Here is a 25396-nt window from a genome sequence, read left to right as displayed (position 1 = left end):
GTTAGAATTAGATAGTAGCAATGGTTGCACAACACTGTGATGTACTTTTAAAAAAATTAAAAAAATCACTGGATTTTTTTTTATTTTTATTTTTTGGGTCCAGTCGTGGGGCCTGAACTCTGGGCCTGGGCACTGTCCCTCAGCTCTTCAGCTCAAGGGCAGCACTAGCCACAGTGCCACTTCTGGCTTTTTTCTTTTTGCTTATGTGGTGCTGAGGAATCGAACCCAGGGCCTCATGCATGCAAGGCAAGCACTCTACCACTGAGCCACCTTCCCAGCCCCAATCACTGGATTTAAACTAATGAATTTCGTTATGGGAAATTTGTCTCAATAAAATAAAAACTTGGAAAAAACTGGGAGACAGTGAAGGAGGGGGTAAAAAGGAATCTGCTCATTACCTGACTTATGTAACTGTAACCTCTCTGTATATCACCTTTATAATAATTAAAAAATAAAAATAAATTAAAATTCTTTCTATTCTACACAAAACAATTCCTGAAGACAGAGATTGTTATGTTCTTCAGCTTTTCTTCTGAGGAATGAGATCAGTACTAGTTACTAACTTTAGCTTTAGAGTTTATAAAATACTGCCACAAAATCTTATATAATTTTAACAATCCACGAGGTAAATATTGTCACTTCACTTTAAAGATAAGGAAAAATTTGAGGCTCTGAGATACATGAAGTCATATGATAGAAAGTAGAAGAACTGGTTAATCTTGCTAGATTGATCTCACCCACTCTTTACACTGCCTCCAAGGAAAACAGCAGCTCCAACTTTTCATATGGTTGAAAAGACCAGAGACACTACTGTATACAGGTTTCTTAGACAACTTTTCTTTGTCTAGTACTTGAGTCTCAGATTTGTCTGTCTGGAGGAGCATTAAATGATGATCCTCAGATCTCAGCCCCTGAGTAGCTAGGATTCTAGTCATGTGCCTCTGGTGTCTGATCAAAGTCAATATTTGAATTAAAGCAATAAAAATATTTATTGTGCCTAGCATGGTTTCTCATTACTCTGTAATCCTAGCATGTGGAAGGCTAAGGTAGGAAGAGTACAGGTTCAAGGCCAGTACAGCTCAGCATAAACTACATAGGTGAGACCCTATCTAAAGACCAAAATCATTGTACACAGGAAAAGTTTTAATAAAATCAAGGGATCGTTATGTTACAACAGCAGTGTAAAGCAGAATATTATCTATTTCCTTTTATCACCTAAATATATGTTTTTTTTTAAGTTTCTCAGTGCAAGTTTTCCTATGATATTGGAATATTCTCTCACTGATGAAGCTCAACAAGTTTTCAGGGTGTGGCAGTAATGAGATGACTGTGCATGTTCCTTGAACAACTGGCCTTATTAAGTTGTAGCATTTCCTACTAAGGATTAACTAATGAATAACACATTAGTGGTTTTCTAACAGTACTCTGATGAGAACACTACTGAGCCCAGGACTCAGGGGACCCAAACCTTCTAACAAGCAAATCAGCCTCTTAACTGTTTTCCACATTGTGTTCTTTCTCAAAACACTATTTAAAAAAAGGATTCCATAGCTTCAAATAAAAAGTACTGAATGAAAATCACTGTAATATTAATATATATATATATATATATATTATATACATCCTTACTTTCTCCAAAGTAGTTTGTAAAAAAAATCATTACAAATTAGCTAACGTTAGATAATGAAGTATAAGTGTGGGGGGGAGGGATGGTTCAAGAAGTAGAGCACCTGCCTAGCAAGTGCCAAGGCCCTTAGTTCAATCCCCAGTGTTGCCAAAAAAAATATATTTAAAAGAATGGTTTTGAATAAAGTATAAAAATGTCAAAGAGCACCGGTGACTCACACCTGTAATCCTAGCTACTCATAAGGCTGAGATCTGAGGATCACAGTCTGAAGCTACCTGGGCATAAAAATCCATGAGACTCTTCTTTTTGCCAGTCCTAGGGCTTGAACTGTGGGCCTGGGCACTGTCCCTGAGCCTAGCTCAGGTCTAGCACTCTACTACTTGAGCCACAGCATCACGTCCAGCTTTTCTGAGTAATTTATTGGAGATAGGAGTCACATGGGGACTTTTCTGCCCAGGTTCACTTCAAACCATGATCTTCAGATCTCACCTTCCTGAGAAGCTAGGATGACAGGTGTGAAACATCAGTGCCTGGCTGTCTTTTTTTGTTATTGTTGTTGTTGGTTGTGGGGCTTGAACTAGGGGCCTAGGCCCTGTCCCTGAGCTCTTTTGCTCAAGGCTAGCATTCCTACCACTTTGAGCCACAGAGCCACTTCCCCTCTGTCAATTATTCTCATTATTTTGAGGCTTGTCATGTGCATGCCTGGACCATAATCCTCCTACTTTCATTTCTCACCATAGCGATGATAGGTGCATGCCATCATGCCCAGAAATTGGTTGAAAAGTAGTCTTGAAAACTTCTTTGTTCAGGATGACCTTGAAATGTGTTCCTCCTGATCTCTCCCTCCTCCTAAGTAGTTAGGATTGATTATAGGTGTGAGCTACCATGCTCAGTCTTTTAATGATTGACAAAGAAGTAAGAGACAAAGTGGCTTACATTATAGGAACGTGGATGCCTCTGCTTCCACTGCACCAGGAGCAGTTGAGCCACCACCAAAGTAGCGATGAGGATGAGAACCATTTCAGCGTGCATGGCTTCGTGGCCTCGATGCTTGGCATGCATGCGTGCATGCTCGACCCTGAAAGCCAAAGAAACGGGGTAAGCCAAGTCAGGCATGGTGAGGTGGTAAGAGGGGCAGTGTCTTATGAGGATTTTACCAGTCCACAGCTCAGAATGCAGTCCTGGATTTTGAAGCTAAAGAATATCATAAAAATTATGATCTAGAAGCACATGCTCTAGGTAATAGGCATTTGTGGATAGAAAACTTCCTCTAAGTGCAGTCACTCCTACCAATACTCTGGGCCACAGTCAGCCAAGGGAGAGGAATGCAGAAGGGATGAGAGAACATGAACGTAGCTTGTAGTCAGCTACATTTTATACAAATTCCCCATACACCCAAGTATTAGAGAGGGAGGGAAAGAACAACATAAATGACATTCTCATGGAATTCTCAAGGGTAACAAAGGAGTAACAGCAAAAGAAGCCAGTGGGGTTAGATAAATGACAAAGCAAATATAGTAAAAAGTTAATTACAGAATCTAGGTGGTGGATATAAGGATACTCAGTATACAATTCTTTCACTTTTTGTTTAAATTTTTTCATAATAAAATTTTATTTATTTATTTATTTATTTTTTGGTCCGGTTGTGGGGCCTGAACTCTGGGCCTGAGCGCTGTCCCTCAGCTCTTCAGCTCAAGGCTAGCGCTCTACCACTTGAGCCACAGTGCCACTTCCAGCTTTTTTCTTTTTGCTTATGTGGTGCTGAGGAATCGAACCCAGGGCCTCATGCATGCAAGGCAAGAGCTCTACCACTGAGCCACTTTCCCAGCCCCTCATAATAAAATTTTAAAGGAGTTAATATGGCAGAAAGAGTAGACAACCAAATGCTAACCAGCCAAGCTGAGACCCCGAAGAGCTCATCTCCCATAATACTCTATCCTGGGTAGAAGAAGCTAACAGAAAGAGAAAAGGGTTGGGAGTCAGAAACAGGTCCAGACTCACCCACGTGGCTTTCACCAAGAACCCTCCATCACACAACCCTCCATCACATTTTCTTCATCTGTCAAAAAGCAGTCTTTGCCAGGCACTGGTGGCTCACACCTATAATCTGAGATACTCAGGAGATTGAGATCTTAGGATCATGGTTTGAAGCCAGCCAGGACAGGAAAGTTTGTGAGACTCTTATCTCCAATAAAGTCCCAAGAAAGCTGGAAGTGAAGCTGTGGCTCAAGTGGCAGAGTGCTAGCCTTGAGCAGAAAAGCACAGAGATAGCACCTAGTCCTTCAATTCAACCGGAGGACTGGCACAAAAACAAAAACAAACAAACAAAACCAGTCCTTATCTTTTCTGTCTGCCTCACTGGGGGTGCTGTTTTGTGAGACCAGGCTAAGCAGTCAGGTTAGAAAACACTTTAAAAATCTAATTGCTGCCGGGTGCCGGTGGTTCATACCTATAATCCTAGCTTCTCAGGAGGCTGAGATCTGAGGATTGCAGTTCAAAGCCAGCCTGGGCAGGAACATCTGTGAGACTCTTATCTTCAATTAACCACCAGAAAACCAGAAGTGGCACTGTGGCTCAGGTGGTAGAGCATTAGCCTTGAGCTGAAGAGTGCAGGGACAGTGCCAAGCCCAGAGTTCAAGCCCCATGACCAACAAAAAAAAAAAAAAGAAAGAAAATAATCTAATTGCTGTAGGGAATAATTGTTTTATCTATATTTTTATGAAAGAAAATTTATAGGGCTTTATTTTCATAAGAGGCATATCCTTGGCATGAGAAAATTTGTTTAAGTTTTATAGTGTGCCTTAATAAGGCAACCATTTAGGTTGATTTTACGAAGTTTTCAGTGGAGAAGGTTAATGGTTATCAGGATTTACTCACGATTACTATCAAAACAATAAAACAAAGCAAGGAACAAGACTTTCTTAACATCCTCAAACACTGTAATTTCTAGTGAAGCATTTATTCCTAACGTTACTTTAATCTAGATTTGACTATAGATCTGATGAATCTATGCTAGACTCATCTGTTTGTAAAACAACCACTCTGGAACTCCTTACTAATTAGAAATCACAAAAATAAGGTATTTGTTGTTATAAAGCAAGATAGTAGTAGAGCTGAAATCACATCTCTTCCTCCTCTTCCTCCTCCTCTTCCTCTTCTTCCTCTTCCTCTTCTTCCTCTTCTTCTTCTTCTTCCTCTTCTCCCCTCCTCCTCCTCTTCGTCTTCTTCCTCCTCCTCCCCCTCTTCGTCATCTTCGTCTTCTTCTTCGTCGTCGTCCTGGGGCTTGAACTCTGGGCCTGGGCACTGTCCCTGTGCTTCCTTTGCTCAAGGTGAGCACTTTATCACTTGAGCCACACAGCACCACTTCTGGCTTTTTTTTTTTTTTAAGTAATCTATTGGAGATAAGAGTCTCACGGAGTTTCCTGCCTGGGCTGGCTTCGAACCGTGATCCTCAGATTTCAGCCACCTGAGTAGCTAGGATTACAGGTGTGAGCCACTGGTACCCAGCTGACCTCCCATTTTCTTTTCTTTTCTCAAATAAACTTTTTTTTGTCTCTTTTAATTTTATTTATTTTTTGTTAATGTGGTACTGAAGAATCGAACCCAGGGCTTCATGTATGCTAAGCAAGAACTCTATACTAGGCCACATTCTCAGACCCCATTTTCTTAACCAGAGTTTTCCACCCTGTATCTTGGATAATGATGATGATAATGGTAATAATCATCTTCAAAGCAACTAACACTTCCTGGATGCTCACATGCTAAGCACTGGGCTAAGAATTTCTCACACATTTACACTCACAACTTTATAGGTACTGTTATGATTCTCATTTTACAATGGGATAAACTTAGGCAGTGAGAAGTTAAGTAACTTTCACAAGAACACGTAGCTAGTAAATGGCCAAGTGGTATTCAACCCCAAATGGATGACTTGATATTATAACCTACTATTCCTTAGGACTGAGGGAACTGCTACCAAGGGCAAACTAAATTCTCAGAAAGAAAGGACTTGTCCTGCCAATCACAAACTACTACCTCATACAGACAGGGAAGGAAAAGGTTAGTTATCTAACTCTATTAGCTGGGTTTAACCTAAAGTTCCCAGCTTATAGGGCCCGCACTGCCCACTTACCTCCATTGCTCCTCTGGGGAAAGGTCTGACATATCAACCTGTAAAAAGACACCACCAAAAAGATCTGTTACTGACAAAGAACTGTCCCTGACCAACTTAAGTGTTCATGCATTCATCAATACATATAGGAATCAAGGGAAGCTTCATATCTTACAAGCCTCTGAAGCCTTTCCCAACACTATTTCACACTGATTTCTTCCATCTCTATCTACTTAGTTTGGCTCATGCCTATGGTTGAACATGTGCTGTGCTGCTAGGAATGAGGGCAAAGGGTAGAAAAGTCCTAACTCCCAAGATGTTCATAGTCTAGTAGGATATAAACAGAAAATTTGGGGCTGGGAAGGTGGCTCAGTGGTAGAGCACTTGTCTTGCATGCCTGAGGCCCTGGGTTCGATTCCTCAGCACCACATAAGCAAAAAGAAAAAAGCCGGAAGTGGCGCTGTGGCTCAAGTGGTAGAGCGCTAGCCTTGAGCTGAAGAGCTGAGGGACAGCGCCCAGGCCCAGAGTTCAGGCCCTACGACCGGACCCAAAAAAAAAAAAATTTTTATTATATGGTAAAGATTAGCTATGGAAGCATGAACAAGTGGCTTTTAATCCAGCTAAGGTGGTATAGATTAGGAAGGCTGCATGAAGGAGGCAGGAAATATTCAGATAAAGAACAGGCAGGAATATGTTCCAGGCAAAGGGACTAACATGAACATGAAGAAATAAAGTCATGAAATACAAAGACAATTTACTATATAACCAGGGGGAAAAAAGGATAAGTCATAATTATTGGAAGTGAAGTTAGATAAAATATTCTGACATATAATGCCATATAACTCTAAATAGCTCCATGGTAGCAGGCAGAACATTAGACCAGGGAAAATGACCATTATAGCTCTATTCTGCCATTAACTAGTAACATGGCCTTCCAAACTTGAGAAGTTCTTGTTCTGTCTGGGGTCTTGCCTTTTTAGAGCAGGGTTTCTCAAACTTGGCACTAAATGATATTTAGGGATGATTATTCATTCTTGGAGGAGCATCCTGTAACATTGTTGGAGCATCCTCCCAATTTCAATTGATGTCCTCTGGGGAGCAAAAATGTCTGTTTAGAACCACTGATAGAGTAGAGCGCTGGCCTTGAGCTGAAGAGCTGAGGGACAGCGCCCAGGCCCAGAGTTCAAGCCCCACAACTGACCAAAAAAAAAAAAAAAAAGATTAAAACCACTTATAGAGCAGTGAGTTCAGAGTTCAAATCTTCAACTTTTTATAGTCATCTACAAAAATCTGCCCAAATTTCAGTGTATAAGTCACTCAGTACATTTGTACACTGAATTAAACTGAAAATTTGACATCGAAAAGAAAGGAGGCCTTAGAAACATTCCAAGGAATCAATCAGCAAGTATCATTTAGTACTTACAAGTTCAAGGCCCAATTTTCCACCTTTCCAACTTCAGAAAAGTATCTTAAATTAGAATATTTGAGATAAAACAGAATTTCATTCTACTACTAAATCAAGTCAGTACATATTTACCAGACATAATGTATGGATGTGCCCATTGTTATTTAAGGAAAACTTTTTGGCTTCTACAAATCCCAGTTAAATTAAAAAACAAACAACAACAACAACAAAAACCAACAACAAGGCTTTGCCAAACTAATCTAGATGATGAAATCAACTGCTCTCCTTTCATTTTCCCACTCCTTACATTTCTTCACAGAGTTTATTCAGTTGCCCTGACTTCATTTCCCTAGGAGGTCAGAACTGCAAGAGACAAGTTGATTTAAAAAATGGAAAGGCTGGGCTGGGAATGTGGCTCAGTGGTAGAGTGCTTGCCTAGCATGCATGATGCCCTGGGTTTGATTCCTCAGTACTACATAAACAGAAAAGGCTAGACGTGGCACTATGGTTCAAGTGGTAGAGTGCTAGCCTTGAACAAAAGAAACTCAGGGACAGTGCCTAGACTCTGAGTTCAAGCCCTTGAGACTGGCTAAATAAATAAATAAATGGAAAGGCACCAAGCACTGGTGGCTCATGCCTATAATCCTAGCTACTCAGGAGGCTGAGATCTGAGTATAATGGTTTGAAGCCAGTCCAGGCAGGAAAGCCCATGAGACTCTTATCTCCAATTAACCACAAAAAGCTGGAAGTAGAGCTATGGCTCAAATGGTGGAGCACTAGTAAAGCTCAGGACTGGTACACACACACAGGCACATGCACACAGGCACACACACACACACACACACACACACACACAAAGTGGAAAGGCACAGGAAGTACCTAAGCATACACTTTTTTCTTTTTTGGTGCTGGAACTGGGGCTTGAACTTAGGACCTCATGCTTTCACTTGGCTTTTTCACTCAAAGTTAGAACTCTACCACTTGAGCCCCAGCTCTACTTCCAGAGCATATAATTAAAACTTTTATTTCTAAAGGAATAATCAATGCCCAAGTTATATAGTAGTCATTGAAACTTTTCTTCTTTTCCAACTTGGACCTGCATCGTGCCCAATCCGTCAGTTCATTATACCAACCACATGGGACTCATTACTGTCTCTGGGCCTTTATATACTTTTCTGTCTGCTTGCAATGCTTTTCTCCTTCTTTTTCTCCCATCCAAACCCAGGTTAGGCTTTGAGAACCTAGCACCAATTATACCTTCCTTAAAAGCCTTCCCTCCAGGGTCCCCTAGTGAATTCAGTTCTCTGCTTTCTATAGTATAGAACTTTCTCCTTTTTACTCCCTGTGTGGTCCAAGGACCAGCAATATTAATATCATCTGGGTGCTTGTTAGAAATGCATAACCTTAGGCTTGGCACCAGTGACTCACATCTGTAATCCTCACTATTAAGGAGGCTAAGATCTGTGGATTGAGGTTCAAAGCCAACCTGGGCAGGAAAGTCCAAGTCCATCAGACGCTTATTTCCAATTAATCATAGAAAAAGCCAGAAGTAGCACTGTGGCTCAATTGGCAGAATGCTAGCCTTGAGCAATAGTGCTAGCCTTGGACAGCGCCAAGGCCCTGAGTTCAAGTCCCAGAACTGGAAAAAAAAATTAGGAGCCTTCTATTAATAAAACCTCTAATTAAGCCAGGTGCCGGTGGCTCACACCTGTAATCAGGCATTGATTTCATCACCCAGATTTGTTTGGCAAAGCCTTGGGATTTTGTTTTTTTTTGTGGGCTGAGATCTAGGGATTGGGGTTCAAAGCCATCCCGGGAAGGAAAATCTGTGACTCTTATCTCCAATTAACCACCAAAAAACTGGAAGTGGTGCTGTGGCTCAAGTGGTAGAGCACTAGCCTTGTGCTGAAGAGCTCAGGGACAGTGCTCAGTCTCAGAATTCAAGCCCCACAACAGATAAAAAAAAAAAAAAAAGATTGAGTCCTAACACCTTGAATGCATGGCCCTAGTTCTGGCCTTGAGTATATGTATTTTGCACATATTCCACAAACCTGGAAGTTGTCTTAGAGCCAAGACACACTTTACACTACTTTTATGTCTTCCAAGGAGAATAGCACAGAGCTGAGCATATACCAAGCATTCAATGAAGACTTAGGGCATTGAGCAGACTTCTCCCTAAAAACTTCACTGTATTAACAAACCAGCATCTCCAGGTGAGATGCTTAAATTGGAAAGTAAAAAAAAAATCCAAAAAAATCATGTTTAAATATTATGTGATAAAACAAAACAAGTACAAATTCAGGAAGCAAGACAAGTCCATTGAATGAAAATTGGGAAGATAGAGAGAACGTGGCAGGGCATGGAAGTGCCTCTCTGTGGAAGTGTGGATCAAGCATATTACTGTCTACACCTTACTTTTCTCCATCTGAAAAACAGAATAAAACTTCTGACTTCAGTACAGGGATGTAAGGAAAGTACTTTAGAGGTGGTCAAGTGATTTCACTGACTTTCTTTCTGGGATAGTGAGCACTCTATATACTAGGAGACGCTGGGGAACTGAATGTTAGAGTAATGCTTTCAGACCTTCAGGAAAACAGTTCAGAGAGTAGATTTGGGGCTAAGAGGATCATTAGCATTTCACAGAGTGCTAAGAGTAACATATAATTTGGCTTTAATATTTGCCTCCAGAACTAAAAGGTTACTTAAATTACATCCAAACTAGTCTTCTAGCTTAAGTAGAAAAACAAGGAAAGCTGTAAACTATAGCTATAATTAACCGGTACCAGCTGGAAAGACATCTTTATTTGTGCTTTCATTAAAGAGTTTATTCATTTGGGGCAAAGCACTAACCTAATCTGAAGGTACCTTCTCTATAGCCCAGGTAGCTAATTAGGTAGGCTCTCAGGGAAAGGGGTACTGATTAATCAACTCCTAAACCTATATATAGAATGTTTTATTGCTAGCCAATGAACATGTTGCTCCACATATGCCCACATTTGAAAGATACTGCAACAAAAATGCTAGTTAAAGGGCAAGAAGAAATTTCACAAAGATGGAAAATAATCAAAATTGAATGTTTCACTTTCACAAGTGCAAAAGATTTCAGGGGCCTACCACTGTATAGCTAGCTACAAAGAGGCCCACTGTCCCTCATAAATATCAAATACTCTTCTCTAGTTGCTGAGCTTTTACACTGATTGGGTTACCTTGTTCCTTAAGCCCCCTTCTTCCACCAAACCATGTTCTGCTACCCAGCAAAACTCAAGCCGAATTCTCCTGCCTTCCAGAAAGCTCATTAAACTGATGACACTCACTGAAGAAACAAACGTCCTCTATTTTCTTGTTAAGTATGGTCCACAGGCCAAGAGCAACAGTATCCTGAAATCTTATTGTAAAACAGATTTCAGACTGTATCCAAGAACTCCTGAGTCAGAATCTGCATTTTCTAAATAAGATACTGATATCTCATAAATACATTAAAAGTTTGAGAAGCATTACTACTATATGCCAGTACTTATGTTCACAAATCACATCTACAGCCATATACATCTCTATACCTGATTTTTTTCTTTCTTTTTTTTTTTTATTTAGTTTTACTGATATAAAATCCACATACCACCAGACTCTGGGGGCTCATGCCTATAATCCTAGCTACTTAGGAGACTACGTAGGATCCTACTCTGAGAATTGCGGTTCAAAGTCCCCATTAAGACTCCAATTAATAACTCACCGTGGAGCTGCAGCTCAAAGTGTTAAAGTGCTAGCCTTGTGGTGAAGAGCTCAGGGATAGCACTTAGGCCCTGAGTTCAAACCCCATGACTGACAAAAATTAAAAAAATTTTAAAAAATCTACATAACCATAAAATCTACCTATTCAAACAATATTAGCAAGCAAGACACAGTGATTCATATCTATATTCCCAGCTACACAAAAGACATACATAGCAGGATGGTCCAAGACTGACCTCAGACAAAAATATAATACCCTACCCAAAAAGTAGCAAAACAAAAAGGAATGGAGATGTGGCCCAAGTAATAAAGTACTTCAATGGGGAGGAGGAGGAAAGCTGAGACAGGGTCTTGTTGCATAGACCAGGCTGACCTCAGACTCAAAATTCTCTTGCCTTCACTTCTCAATAATGGAGTTACAGATATGTACCACTATTTTTAGCTGCAAAAGTCCTTTATATATTTTGGAAATAAATTCTCTTACCTGATATAATAACTTGCAAATATTTTCCGTCATTACAAAGGGTACCTTTTACAACACAAACATTTTAAATTTTCTAAGTCCAACCTATGTATTTTTTTGTCTGCTGCTTATACTTTCAGTATCACAGCAAATTGATAACTCGGTTATAAAGATTTACCCTTAACGTCTTCTCCTAAGAGCTTTATTGTTTTAAGTCTTTGATTTACTTTAAGCTAATTCTGTATATGTTGTGTGGTAGGAATCCAACTTCATTCTTTTACATGTGGCCATCCAGTTGTTCCCCTCTGACTGTTTAAGTTGATTCTTTACTCTCTAAGATGGAACATCTTTCTGGTTTTCCACATTTTTCTTTTTTTTTTTTGCTGACTTTTTTTTGTGAAAATACTGTACAGAGGCGTTACAATTACACGGGCAAGATAATGAGTACATTTCTTATCAAGCATTGTAGCCTCCTCCTTTGTTTCTCCTTCCCATCCCTTCCTATCCTCCCCCCGCCCCCCCCCACATTTTTCTTTAGTGTTTCCACAACTCTTTAATTTTGCTGACTTATAATAGATAAAATCTGAAAAACTGCTTATAATACTCAATCTTCCAAGCACCTCTGAAGCTTCCAGGTCTGATACATTTATTCATTTAAACATTCCCATTTTAGATAAAAGTCCAAATTTTAAATATGCATGGCTAAGCATCAAGACACAGACTTTTCCCTTGCCCTTGAGGAAAAGACAGAGAAAATAATGATGTAGTTCACTGGTAGAATGCTTGCCTATCATTGACAAAATTTTAGGTATAATTCTTAGGAACACACACACACAAGCATACACAAACTAAGTTGTTTTAAATCAGGAATTTATGAGCCCAAGAAATACAATTGTTTCATTTTACACGAGATATGGATGAGATATAAAGCAGAGAAGTAACTCATAGAAAACAGTGGTAGGGGGGCTGGGAAGGTGGCTCAGCGGTAGAGCACTAGCCTTGAGCTGAAGAGCTGAGGGACAGCGCCCAGACCCCGAGTTCAGGCCCCATGACCGGCAAAAAAAAACAAACAACAAACAAAAAAAAGAAAACAGTGGTAGGGGGCTGGGAAGGTGGCTCAGTGGTAGAGCGCTTGCCTTGCATGCATGAGGCCCTGGGTTCAATTCCTCAGCACCACATAAGCAAAAAGAAAAAAGCCAGAAGTGGCTCAAGTGGTAGAGCACTACGCCTTGAGCTGGAGAGCTGAGAGACAGTGCCCGGGCCCAGGTTCAGGCCCCACGACCGGACCAAAAAAAAAAAAAAGAAAAAAAAGAAAACAGTGGTAGTAGCCAGACACCAGTAGCACACACCAGTAGTCCTAGCTACCTAGGAGGCTGAGATCTGAGGATAGCGGTTCAAAGCCAGCCAGGGCAGGAAAGTCTGTGAGATTCTTATCTCCAATTAACCACCAGAAAACTGGAAATGGCACTATGGCTCAAGAGGTAGAGCGTTAGCCTTTAGCTGAAGAGCTCAGGGACAGCACCCAGGCCCAGAGTTCAAGTCCCACAACCAAAAAAAAAAAAAAAAAAGGAAAGGAAAGAAAGGAAATGAAGGAAGAAAGGAAGGAAGGAAGAAGAGAGAGAAGGGAAGAGAAGAGAAGAGAAAAGAGAGTGGAAGTTAAATTCTGGACAAGTGTTGGGGAGAGAGTCATAAACCTTACTAGAGAAAACTCATGTCAGACCTTAGGTCTTTAGCCATCTAAGGTAATGGCAACTTGTATCCTCAGGGCCATTTTATGTCTTTGCTGGGTCCTGGGTACTTTTGCTTTTATAGGCCCTTTCTTCCATTAGGTAAAAACAATAAAATTAGAATTATATACGTACATGCTAGGCACTGGTGGTTCATACCTGTAATCTGAGGATCAAGGTTTAAAGCCAGCCCAAGGAGGAAAGTCCATGAGACTCTTATCTCCAATTAACCACCAGAAAACTGGAAGTGGCACTGTGGCTCAAAGTGGTAGAGTGTTAGCCTTGAGAAAAGAGCTCAGTGGCAGCACTCAGGCCCTGAGTTCAAGCCCCACAACTGGGGGGGAGAGGGGGAAGGTTAGGAAATCAAACAAACAAAAAAGCCTGGCATGTAAGCTTGTATGCTGACACATGCATTAAACACTATGACAGGAGACTCACAAGTTTAAGGTCAGCCAATTCCAGGCTAGCCTGGGCTACATAGTGAGACTCCATCTCAAAAAGAAAACAAAAAAAAGGCATGTCATTGACCTACAAATGTCAAAGAGATCATATGCTTATCATCTTGAAGGTAGCTAATATATTTTTCTTCATTCTTTCACTCAATTAAAGACAATAAATATATATTAGAAATAATTTCTTATAGAAGTGTTAAGAATAAAACTAGAGTAGGCTAAGAGAACAGTGAAGACTATTTTGTTGCTACACTCAGACATTGTGCTTTCCTCCAAAAGCTTGCTAACATCAGGAGAACAATATAGGATAAGGACAGTGACACTTAGTTCATATGCTGTGTCTTATTTGCTTGTTTGTTTGTTGTGGGGCTAGAACTTGGGGCCTGTCCTTGAGCTTTTTTCACTGTAGGCTAGGGCTCTACCACTTTGAACTACAGTTCTACTTCTGGTTTTCTGGTGGTTTAATTGGAGGTAAGAATCTCATGGGGGCTGGGAAGGTGGCTCAGTGGTAGAGTGCTTGCCTTGCATGCATGAGGCTCTGGGTTTGATTCCTCAGCATCACATAAGCAGAAAAAGCTGGAAGTGGTGCTGTGGCTCTATCTAGCCTTGAGCTGGAGTTGAGGGACAGCACCCAGGCCCAGAGTTCAGGCCCCACGACCGACAAAAAAGAAGAAGAAGAAAAGAAAAAAGGAAGAAGCAGCAGCAAGTGGCGGCGGCAGCATCTCATAGACTTCTTTGCCCCAGCTGACTTCAAACGACGATCCTTTGATCTCAGCCTCCGGTGTAGCTACGATTACAGGCATGAGCCACCAGCACTAGGCTCTCCTTTAGGTTTTATTTCACTCTTAGTTTTCATCCCAAGAAGTAGCCTCATGGCAACAACTACCTTTTTCAGTTAAGAGAAAAACAATTGTAGGCTAATCAGCATTGTTATGTAGGTCAAGCTCCCGGGGGCTCAGCTTCCCCATCTGTAAAATGTCAGGACTGGTTTAGATGACTTTTAGGTTCCTTTATGCTAAAATACTGTATTCATATCAAGTCTGTCTAACTTTAAATCTTTGGAGTCAGCAATACTTTAGTCTTTAAAGCTGCCATAGTTACCATTTAGAACAGCAAGAAGCCTTAATTGTGATGTGCTATGATATAACTGGAAGCTACCAAATTAAACCAACAAAACTTTACCAAGTAATATGCATATATCAGGAATATACATAACTACTGACAGGGGATTGCTCTCCTATCACAGTTTCAAGTACCTGCTAATTGCAAAGAGCCCTAAATGCCTGAGGCCCTGGGTTCGATTCCTCAGCACCACATAAGCAAAAAGAAAAAAGCGGGAAGTGGCGCTGTGGCTCAAGTAGTAGAGTGCTAGCCTTGAGCTGAAGAGCTGAGGGACAGCGCCCAGGCCCAGAGTTCAGACCCCACGACCAGACCCAAAAAAAAAAAAAAAAGTTTTCTTTTTTGGTAAATACAGGAAATGTTGTGTCAGCCCAGAGAAAGAAGAGATTAGCTAGCTCCTGAACCTGATAGGAATACAACACTAATAACCAGGTTGGCTACCTCTATCTTCTAAGATACAGATAGTATGGTCAGTGATAAAGATGATGAGAGAAGTCCAAAGGCTCACAACCCTACTACCCACATCTGTAGCCCCCCCCAATTCTTATCTCATTTCACATTCTTTCCTTTTCCTAACTCCTTAGCTTTGCCAAGAGTTCAATAAGCCAAAGGGTAACTGCCTCAGCTTTCAGACCTCCAAGATGATCAATCAATAGAGACATGGAATATACTTAGCCAAATTGTAAGGCCTGATGTGGACAGCATACTTTCAGCAGTAAAATAAAAGTAGCTGCTTGCTCTAATTCCTGCTGCAAGGCTACCTGCCTTTACTCCACCTCTCTTACCATTGTCAGAAAGCACATCCTCAAGCCCAACTGAGCTGGCAAGCTTTTGAAAATTTTTGAATTTTGAAAACTTTTGAAAACTTTTCAAATTCAATGGCACTTAAAGTTTTCTTTTTTGGGGCTGGGAAGGTGGCTCAGTGGTAGAGCACTTGTCTTGCATGCCTGAGGCCCTGGGTTCGATTCCTCAGCACCACATAAGCAAAAAGAAAAAAGCGGGAAGTGGCGCTGTGGCTCAAGTAGTAGAGTGCTAGCCTTGAGCTGAAGAGCTGAGGGACAGCGCCCAGGCCCAGAGTTCAGGCCCCACGACCGGACCCAAAAAAAAAAAAAAAAGTTTTCTTTTTTGGTTCTTCAATTCCTAGCCTATACAATTCCTATTTTTTGCTCTGGATTCCTCTCCATCTAGACCTCTTCCCTATATACATTCTAGCTTTCATACACCTTAATTTTTTATTTATTTATTTATTTTTGTCTGTCATGGGGCTTGAACTCTGGGCCTGGGCACTGTCTTCACCATGTGAGCCACAGCGCCATTTCCAGTTTTCTGGTGGTTAATTGGAGATAAGAGTTTCACAGACTCAAAGCCCAGGCTTGGCTTTGAACCTCAATCCTCAAATCTCAGCCTCCTGAGTAGCTAGGATTACAGGCCCAGGAACCCTAAACTTTTCTACCCATCCTTAAAAACCCAACTCAGATGCCATTTCCTCAAATCCTATCCTCTATGAACTTCTAAAGGACTTTTAGTCTGAACTGTGCAGCCCACCTATGAAATCTCCATTAAGCTCTTCACCTAATGCCTTAGTTCACTGCCTTGAACTACTACAGCAGCCTCCAAAGTGATCTCTAAAAGTTGAATCTAGCCAGAACATATTTGTTAATACAGGAAGAGCCAAAGGGGCATTTATCAGACACAAATTTGACTACATCATCATCCCATTTCACAACTTTCTATTGCCTCAGACTAAAGTCTAAATTCCTTAGTATGACATATAGGTACTCTATACTCTGGTCCAACTAGCTACCTTATCGCACCTTTCACCAAATACTTTCTACTCCAACCAAACTGAACTACACCCATCATTCTAACAAGCTCTTCTCTTTTTTTTTTTTTTTTTTATTGTGAAAATACTGTACAGAGGGGTTACAATTACATGGGCAAGATAATGAGTACATTTCTTATCAAGCATTGTAGGCTCCTCCTTTGTTTCTCCTTCCCATCCCTGCCCACCCCAGCTCTTCTCTTTTATACCTCAGTGTTTGGCTCCTGCTGTCTTTTTACCTTCACTGTCCAGCTCACTCCTGTTCACTCTTCACGAAGCAGGTCAGATATCAACTTCTTTGTGAGACACTCGCCAATTTTATTCATTTGTAGATCCACTCAACAAGTGCTAAACAATTTTATGTTAAGCTCTATTATTACAATAATAATCAACAACTTTGCCCTCAAGGAAATCCTCACATCTCAGCCTCTTGAGTAACTAGATTACAGGCAGAAGCCATTTGCACCTGGCCTTACCTTATAATTTGATGACTTCTTCTTTCTACTAGACCAAGGGTGGGGGCACCTCTGACCCATGGGCAGTATAGGCTTGTAAAATCATTTAGTACATAATGGGACAAACACCTATGCTTCTCACTGACTGCCTACAACCATCTGCCTGTAGGGATCATTTCATATGCCCTGAAAATTATGTTATAAATATTCAAATGACAGAAAAAGAAGTTCTCTACCCTTGCATTATACCACAAATTCCTTTTTTTCTTTTTGGGGGAGAGGGAGGGCGGTGGTTGTAGAGCTTGAATCTGGGCTTGGGTGTTGTCCCTGTGCTCTTCAGCTCTAAGCTAGGGCTCCACCACTTGAGCCACAGCACCACTTCCAGTTTTCTGGTGGTTAATTGGAGACAAGAGTCTCATGGGATTTTCCTGTCCAGTCTGGCTTTGAACCATGATCCTCAGCTCTCAGCCTCCTGAGTAGCCAGGATTACAGGCATGAACCACCCACAAATTCTTTTAGAGCAGAAACAGTCTCTTCTTCCATTTATACTTTCTGAAGTCATTTGCATAATTAAATGCATATCAAATATATGGTGACATTTGAAAACAGTGAATCCATGTTACAGTGTTTTACTATCAATAGAGATCATAGTTACATTGCCAGGTTCAAATCTCAGCTCCACTTAAAAGCTGCTCAAATTACTTCTCTAGCCTTAGTTTTTCTCTCATCTAGAAAATTAAAATAATAATTTATTAAAATAGATGGGCTGAGAATGTGGCTTAGTGGTAGAGTGCTTGCCTAGCATGAATGAAGCCCTGGGTTTGATTCCTCAGTACCACATAAACAGAAAAAGCTGCAAGGGGTGCTGTGGCTCAAGTGGTAGAGTACTAGCCTTGAGTAAAAGAAGCTCAGCGACAGTGCCCAGGCCCTGAGTTCAAGCCCCAAGATAGGCAAAAAATAAAAATAATAAAATAAAATAGATGAAAAGTACTAATATATATAAAATACTTAGCATCGTGTCTGGTACACTGTGTGCACAGAAAAAGTTAGCTATTACTGTTGTCATTAGATAGGAGGAGAAAAGACTATTTTTGCAGTACACTAAATGATAAGCTCAGAGAGGTTAGACTAAGTCCTAAGGTCATTGGGGAGTAAAATGTCACATGAGGTTTGTAAGTAACACAATGCATTCAGTTATTGATAACACAAATAAGGAAAGGGAAAACAGGACAGAATGAACAAAAATGTTGGCAAGATTTACACGTTCTGCTTCTTTCCCTTCCCAGTTACTCCCTAGCTGCCCAGGGCCCAAAGCCCCAAGACTCTGACCCAGCATCCTCTTGGGAAAGCTTCACTTTAAAGGGAACTAATGAGTTTATGTTTCCCTGCAGATTTTCCTCTGAGGATCAGAGAGATAACAAATGACTTCAAGAAGGGAAAACACAAAGAAATAAAGAAGATGAGAAATGACACTAGATGAGCCATCTTTGCTTGGTTTCCCTGGAATGAGCTTTTAGGCTAAGGGACCTCAGGTGTGCAGAGCCTATATTTTCCAAGGGCATTCTCTGGGAGTGCTTGTGCCTCCTAAGTGCCAGATTTGAAGAAGCACAATCTAGGAAAAGCTAACTTGAGGACTAAAATATTGGAAGCTAGCTGGGCACTGGTAGCTCTCACACTTACAATCCTAGCTACACAGGAGGCAGAGATTGTGGGGACTGCAATTTGAGGCCAATCTGGACATAAACATAAGACTATGTCAATAGCTGGATGAGTGGTATGCACCTGTCACCCTAGCTAAGCAGGAGATGTCTGTAATTAGGTGAATCATGGTCCAGGCTAGCAAGGGCATATACACAAAATCTTATTCAAAAACATAATGAAGGCAAACAAAGTTGAGGGGCATGGCTTAAAAGTTAGTATGTCTGGGCTGGGAAGGTGGCTCAGTAGTAGAACACTTGCCTTGCATGCCTGAGGCCCTGGGTTCGATTCCTCAGCACCACATAAGCAAAAAGAAAAAAAGCTGGAAGTGGCGCTGTGGCTCAAGTGGTAGAGCGCTAGCCTTGAGCTGAAGAGCTGAGGGACATTGCCCAGGCCCAGAGTTCAGGCCCCACGACCAGAAAAAAAAAAAGTTAGTGTGTCTGCCTAGCAAACACAAGGCCCTAAGTTCAACCTTTAGTACCACACCCCCACCAAAACAAATTTGAAGCTATCTACAGAATAATTCTAGTTGAAGGTAGGTATGGTGGTACACATATGTAATCCCAGCTGCTTGAGACAAAGGTAGTGGAATCATAGTCTGAGGCAAAAGCAAGAGATTACCTGAAAAACCTACCAAAAGCAAATGAATTGGGGATGTGGCTCAAGAGGTAAAGTACTTGCCTAGCAAACATAAGGACCTGAGTTAATCCCCAGTACTCCACCAATGGCTCATGGCTATAATCCTAGATACTCAGGAGGCTAAGATATGAGAATCAAGCCAGCCTAGGCAAGAAAGTATTTGAGACTCTTATCCCCAATTAACCACCAGAAAACTGGAAGTGGAGCTGTGGCTGAAAATGGTAGAGTGCTAGCCTTGAGTGAAAGAGCTCAGGGACAGTGCACAGGCCCCCGAGTTCAAGTCCCAAGACCAACACAAATAGATGATAGGTAGATGATAGATAGATAGATAGATAGATAGATAGATAGATAGATAGATAGATAGATAGACAGATATTATGTTGCGAAAAAGCAGGCAAGACACTGAGAAAGGCACAACAATGAGATAGTCTATACTAAAGAAGTGGAAACAATTCCTCTTTTATCTTTTTCCTCACTTTCCTATATCCTCTTGTACTGACCAGATGGCACCTTAAATTACTTCTAGAAGTAGATGAGTCATTAAATCACAAGAGAAATGAAAAGTGATTTGCAAAAACTAAGGGTGAAGCTAGTGTGGGGGGCGTTACTGTAAAGGAAATGGGAATCTGCCAGAGTATAAGACTCCAAAGTTACAAGAGGCTGGTTGTTCATAAATCTTTTTATTAACTAACTCTGTTCCATCACCACTTTTCCTTCTCTAATCCCAATATTAGGGCTGGGATGTAGCTCAGTGGCAAAGCGCTTGCCTAGCAAGCTCGATCCCCAGTACCAAAAAAGAAAAGACAAAAAAAAATACAGTTAAAAAAAACCCAATATCGGGCTGGGAAGGTGGCTCAGTGGTAGAGCACTTGCCTTGCATGCATGAGGCCCTGGGTTCAATTCCCAAGCACCACATACGCAAAGAGAAAAAAAGCCGGAAGTAGCGCTGTGGCTTAAGTGGTAGAGTGCTAGCCTTGAGCTGAAGAGCTGAGGGACAGCGCGTAGGCCCAGAGTTCAGGCCCCATGACCAGACCCCCCCCCAAAAAAAATCATTGGGTCCAAATCTATCATTTCACAAATAAAGATTTAAGTACAGAGGTTGAAACTAAGCTCATGCTTTCATTCATTTCTTTATTGAATCATACTCTATGCCAGGCACCAGGGATAAAGGATGAACAGGGCTTTCAAAAACACAGGGAGCCAGGCGCCTGTAATCCTGGCTACTCAGGAAGCTGAGATCTGAGGATCATAGTTCAAAGCCAGCCAGGGCAGGAAAGTCCGTGAAACTCTTATCTCCAATAAACCACCAGAAAACCGGAAGTGGCGCTGTAGCTCAAGTGGTAGAGTGCTCGCCTTGAACTGAAGAGCTGAGGGACAGTGCTCAGGCCCAGAGTTCAAGCCCCACGACTTACAAAAAGCAAACAAACACAGGGAAACAGACAAAAAGCATGTATTAATCTCTCTTTCTCTCTCTTCCTCCTCTTCTTCCTTCTCTTCTTCCTCCTCCTCTTCTTCCTCTCCTTTCTCTCTCTCTCCAGTTCTAGGGATTTAACTTAGGGCCTCTGTCCCTTAACTTCTTTTCCCACTCATGGCTGGTACCACTTGAGCCACATCTCCACTTCTGGCTTTTTCTAGTTAATTGGAGGAAAGAGTCTCACAGACTTTACTACCAGAGCTGGCTTTGAACTTTGGTCCTCAGTCTCCTGAGTCATCAGAATTACAGGCATGAACTACCTGTACCTAACTTGAAAGGCTATAGCATTAAGAATGCACATGAAAAATTTAGCCCAGAACTTAGCAAAGCAAGTATTCTGGATTATCTTGCCTTCAGCACTCTCTCTCAGCCCACTTTTTCTGCTGTACTAGCCTCAGAACTCCTCTCAATGGATTTCTAAGTATCTATTGCCAGCTGGCTATCTCTGAGATAAAACTAATGTGCTATCCCCACTCTAAAATCTGGGTCAACTGTTTACTATTTCAATGGGTTTTGTCTTCTCCACTACACTACCATTAATCTTACATGCCTAAAAAAACAACAAAACTGGCAAATATAGCTGGGCACTGTGGCTCACACCTGTAATTCTAGATACTCAAAGGGCTGAGATCTAAGGATCACAGTTCAAAGCCAGCCTGGATGGAAAGGTCTGTGAAACTCTGATCTTCAACAAACTACCCAGAAAAAGCCAGAAGTAGTGCTGTGGCTCAAGTGGCAGAGCACTAGCCTTAAGCAAAAGGAACTCAGGAATAGAATCTAGGCCCTGAGTTCATGCCCCAGGACTAGACCAAAAAAAAAAAAAAAAAAGCAAAAATAAATAGCCAGACATAGGAAGGGGGTGAGGGGAGGAAGAATGGAGGGAGGGAGGGAGGGGGGAAAGGAGGAGGGAAGGAAAGAAAAAAAAATTAACCTAGTCCAATATTCTTTCATACTAAGTAAAATAGGGCCCAGAAGAGTAAATAATACCTCAAGCTGGTTTCAAGCCAGAGACTTGCTTTGAACTCTGGCTTAAACTGGAAACTACTTACCAATCTAGAAGATATCACATCATTTTGACAGATGAGCAGCACTGAAAACTAGCCAGACACTAGCGAGGAGGACTGCTCAGTCCTGATTAGACACTGGTGTGTTTCTCCTCCTCCTCTTCTCTTTCTTTTCTTTTCTTTCTTTCTTTTTTTCTTTCTTTCTTTACCAGTCCCAGGGCTTGAACTCAGGGCCTGGGCACTGTCCCTAAGCTTCTTTTGTTCAAGACTAGCACTCTATCACTTGAGCCACAGCACTGCTGTGGCCTTTTCTGTTTATGTGGTACTGAGGAATCAAACCCAGGGCTTCAAGCAGGCTAGGCAATCACTCTATTACTAAGCCATATTCCCAGCCCACTCATGTGTTTCTCTGCCTTCCATCCTAAACTAGTTCTCTGGGCCAAGAATATACTACCAATTCCTCTCAGTTGACTAGCTACACCATTAAAGAGAAAAATCTCTGGCTCCAGGATTTCTGTGTCTCCTTTTGGGGTCTCCTAGCTGGTATCCATAAATCAACCTACTAATAACATCAATCATTCTGTGGTTTGACAAGGTATGAGATAGAGCTGAGCTTAGCCAGTCATCATAACTTGCTAAATACCTGGCTGATCTAAGTAGATCTCTCACATCCCTAAGTACCACAGGACTAAACATTCCTCATGAACAAAGGACCAGCAAAATCAAGTTAGCAGTAAATTAAAGGGCTTGTATAGAAAAAAAAAATACTACTCTTTTGAATAATCCCCATATTGATCCTCTCAGAAAGCATACTATATGATCCTCTCCTAACAGCTACTTCATATTATGGAAATGGGACTTTTGAATATAAAGAAAAAAGCAATTTATTTGGTAAGATTGAGTCTGCAGTTTATGAAATCTTTAAACTAAGAGAAAATAGACATGTTCTGGAAATATGGATGTAAATCTATGTAACAACACTTAGCTGAAAACCCTTAGCATATCTCCAGTCCTTGGAATCTCAGTTCCTCAATCATAGGAAATACTAATAAAGAATATCTCAAGAATGCAAACTTCAAAATGTTCTCCTGAATCGCTGCCACTCACCAAATATCCTGTGTTAGTTTTTACATACAAAATAATTAGTCACACACACACACACACACACACACACACACACACACACACACACACCAGTCCTAAGGCTTAAACTCAGGGCATGGGTGCTGGTTTTTGTTTGTTTGTTTGTTTGCTCAAGGTTAATGCTCTACCACTTAGCAACAGCTCTACTTCCAGCTTTTAGGTGATTAATTGGAGATATGATTCTCATTGACTTTCCTGTCTGGGCTGACTTCAAACTGTAGTCCTCAGATCTTAGCCTCCTGAGTAGCTGAGATTACAGGTATAAGCCATCAGTACCAGGCTAAAGGGCCAGACAATTTTAAATTACCTAATCAACCTTAGAGCAAAAATAGAGGGGAAATGGAACCAAGGGCCACAGTACAGCACAGCAGACTTGGGCCAAAAATTTCACTCACAAACTTGAATCCTAGGAGAGTTCCTAAACTTTTCTAGCCTCAGCCTCCTCATTTACAAAATAGGGTTAACACCATCTGGCTTACAGGGCTGCCGTTAGTAATAAATGAGCTACTGTAGGGAATAGACATCAACTGACTTAAGGTAAGAGCCTTATAACTAGCTTTATCCTAAATCCTCTTTTTTATTCATTTCTTTGAAGCAAGAGCAGCTATTGGCACAGCCTAAATTACCTCTCAGCCTCTACAGAAAATAGTAATGGAACCAGACCAAAAAAAGAGAGAGGTAGGAAGAAAGAGAGAGGGACAAATTACTATTTGAGACTATTTATTATGCTAATGACATCTGATTTTGGAAAACAGTATCCTAAGGAATAAATCACAGCTTGTATATTTTTTCCAAAGAAGAGAAGTATACCAAAAATACATCTTTGCCAGGCTACTCATCACTTTTATAATCTGGGCTGCACGGTAGAGTCTATTAATCAAGCAGCAAGTGCAACAGGGAGACGACTCTGATGTCACATGTCAATCACAGCTTTCTTGGGAACTCACCCATTTAGTTTTTTTTTTTTTTAGCACATTTCCATCTACTGACTTCTCCTAGCAGACTCTGGTGCCTGTCTCTTGGGCCCCACTGCACTTGTTACACATTTTTATTATAGCAATTTTCTAGTTGTACTATAATAGGTTATTTACATGTCTCCTCACTGCATTGCAAATTGCTAAAAATCCTGAATTTTTCCTAAAAATTCTAACACATGACAACTGCATTAGGTCCCCATAATTGCATATTTAATGGTGCACTGTACTTTGCCTTCTACTAGGGAAGGTTGCACAAAATGGTGAAGGAGACATTAGTAGAAACCTACACAATCGAAGGTCTGGCCAGGTGCCAGTAGTTCATACCTGTAATTCTAGCTACTCAGGAGGTTGAGATCTGAGGATTGTGGTTCAAAGCCAACCAGGGCAGAAAAGTTTATGAGACTCTTACCTCCAATTAACCATCAGAAAACCAGAAGTGACGCTGTGGCTCAAAATGGTAGAGCACTAGCCTTGAGCAAAAATGCTCAGGGACAGCACCCAGGCCCTGAATTTAAGCCCTAGGACCAACCATAAACAAAACAACAACAAAAAACCCACAAAAAACAATTAAGGTCTGACATGCCAGATTTCTCTTCTTTCTAGAGCTTGAAGAAGACAACTGTTTTTGCTTCTCAGAGTTACCTTCTTAAAAACACAAAGAAAAGGACAGAACCAATTCACATTGAATTTCTAGACAAGAGATTATATTCTTTCTCCAATAATAAAAGAAGTTAAAGTTTCTAGGATGAGTACTAGTGGTTTCATATTAAGTTGATCTGTAGCAATAACATTCTGGAAAGTGTATTATACAAAAAGTAACTCGAGGGGGCTGGGAAGGTGGCTCAGTGGTAGAGCGCTTGCCTTGCATGCTCGAGGCCCTGGGTTCGATTCCTCAGCACCACATAAACAAAAAGAAAAAAGCCGGAAGTGGCACTGTGGCTCAAGTGGTAGAGTGCTAGCCTTGAGCTGAAGAGCTGAGGGACAGTGCCCAGGCCCAGAGTTCAGGCCCCACTACCGGACCTAAAAAAAAAAAAAAAAAGTAACTCGAGTCCATCAAACAAGAAAAACTAAGAAGCAAATATCATGTATGGGGCTGGGAAGGTAGCTCAGTGGTAGAGTGCTTGCCTTGCATGCATGAGGCCCCGGGTTTGATTCCTTAGCACCACATAAGCAAAAAGAAAAAAGCTGGAAGTGCTCAAGTGGTAGAGCGCTAGCCTTGAGCTGAAGAGCTGAGGGACAGCGCCCAGGCCCAGAGTTCAGGCCCCACGACTGGACCCCCCCCCAAAAAAAGAGAGAGCCCATGACTAACAAACCATAAATAATAACTGCAATCTGCAATATAGAATTTACTCTTCTCAAGGTGTTTTCAAATATATTTCATTAAAAGACAGCCAATTATAAAGAGACTTAATGCAAGAAGGGTCAATGGAAGTAATTTATACAATCATGCCACCTCACCAACCAACAGGTATTCAAACACCTCCAGTCTCTAGTGGTTGGGAGGTAGAGGACTTCATTGCCTAGTTTCTACATGCTCTAACCACCTGCCAA

At 41.2% G+C, this 25396-nt stretch overlaps 1 protein-coding gene across 2 annotated transcripts in view; it reads right to left on the bottom strand.

Annotated features, from left to right (window-relative positions):
• Positions 1-25396, bottom strand: part of Rnf121 (ring finger protein 121) — a 63638-nt gene that overhangs the window by 36797 nt on the left and 1445 nt on the right. Inside the window, exons 2-3 of one of the 2 annotated variants that reach the window (XM_013014178.1) lie at positions 5760-5797; positions 2564-2705 (exon numbers count right to left, since the gene is read on the bottom strand). In XM_013014178.1, coding sequence (XP_012869632.1) covers positions 2564-2705; positions 5760-5797 — 180 coding nt within the window. The remainder of the gene's footprint in view (positions 1-2563; positions 2706-5759; positions 5798-25396) is intronic. The other variant, XM_013014179.1, reaches the window with a different exon arrangement.

The sequence above is a fragment of the Dipodomys ordii genome, unplaced genomic scaffold (assembly GCF_000151885.1).
Source record: "Dipodomys ordii isolate 6190 unplaced genomic scaffold, Dord_2.0 Scaffold22, whole genome shotgun sequence".
Taxonomy (NCBI): Eukaryota; Metazoa; Chordata; class Mammalia; order Rodentia; family Heteromyidae; genus Dipodomys; species Dipodomys ordii.
This window is presented reverse-complemented; position numbering and strand designations above follow the sequence as displayed.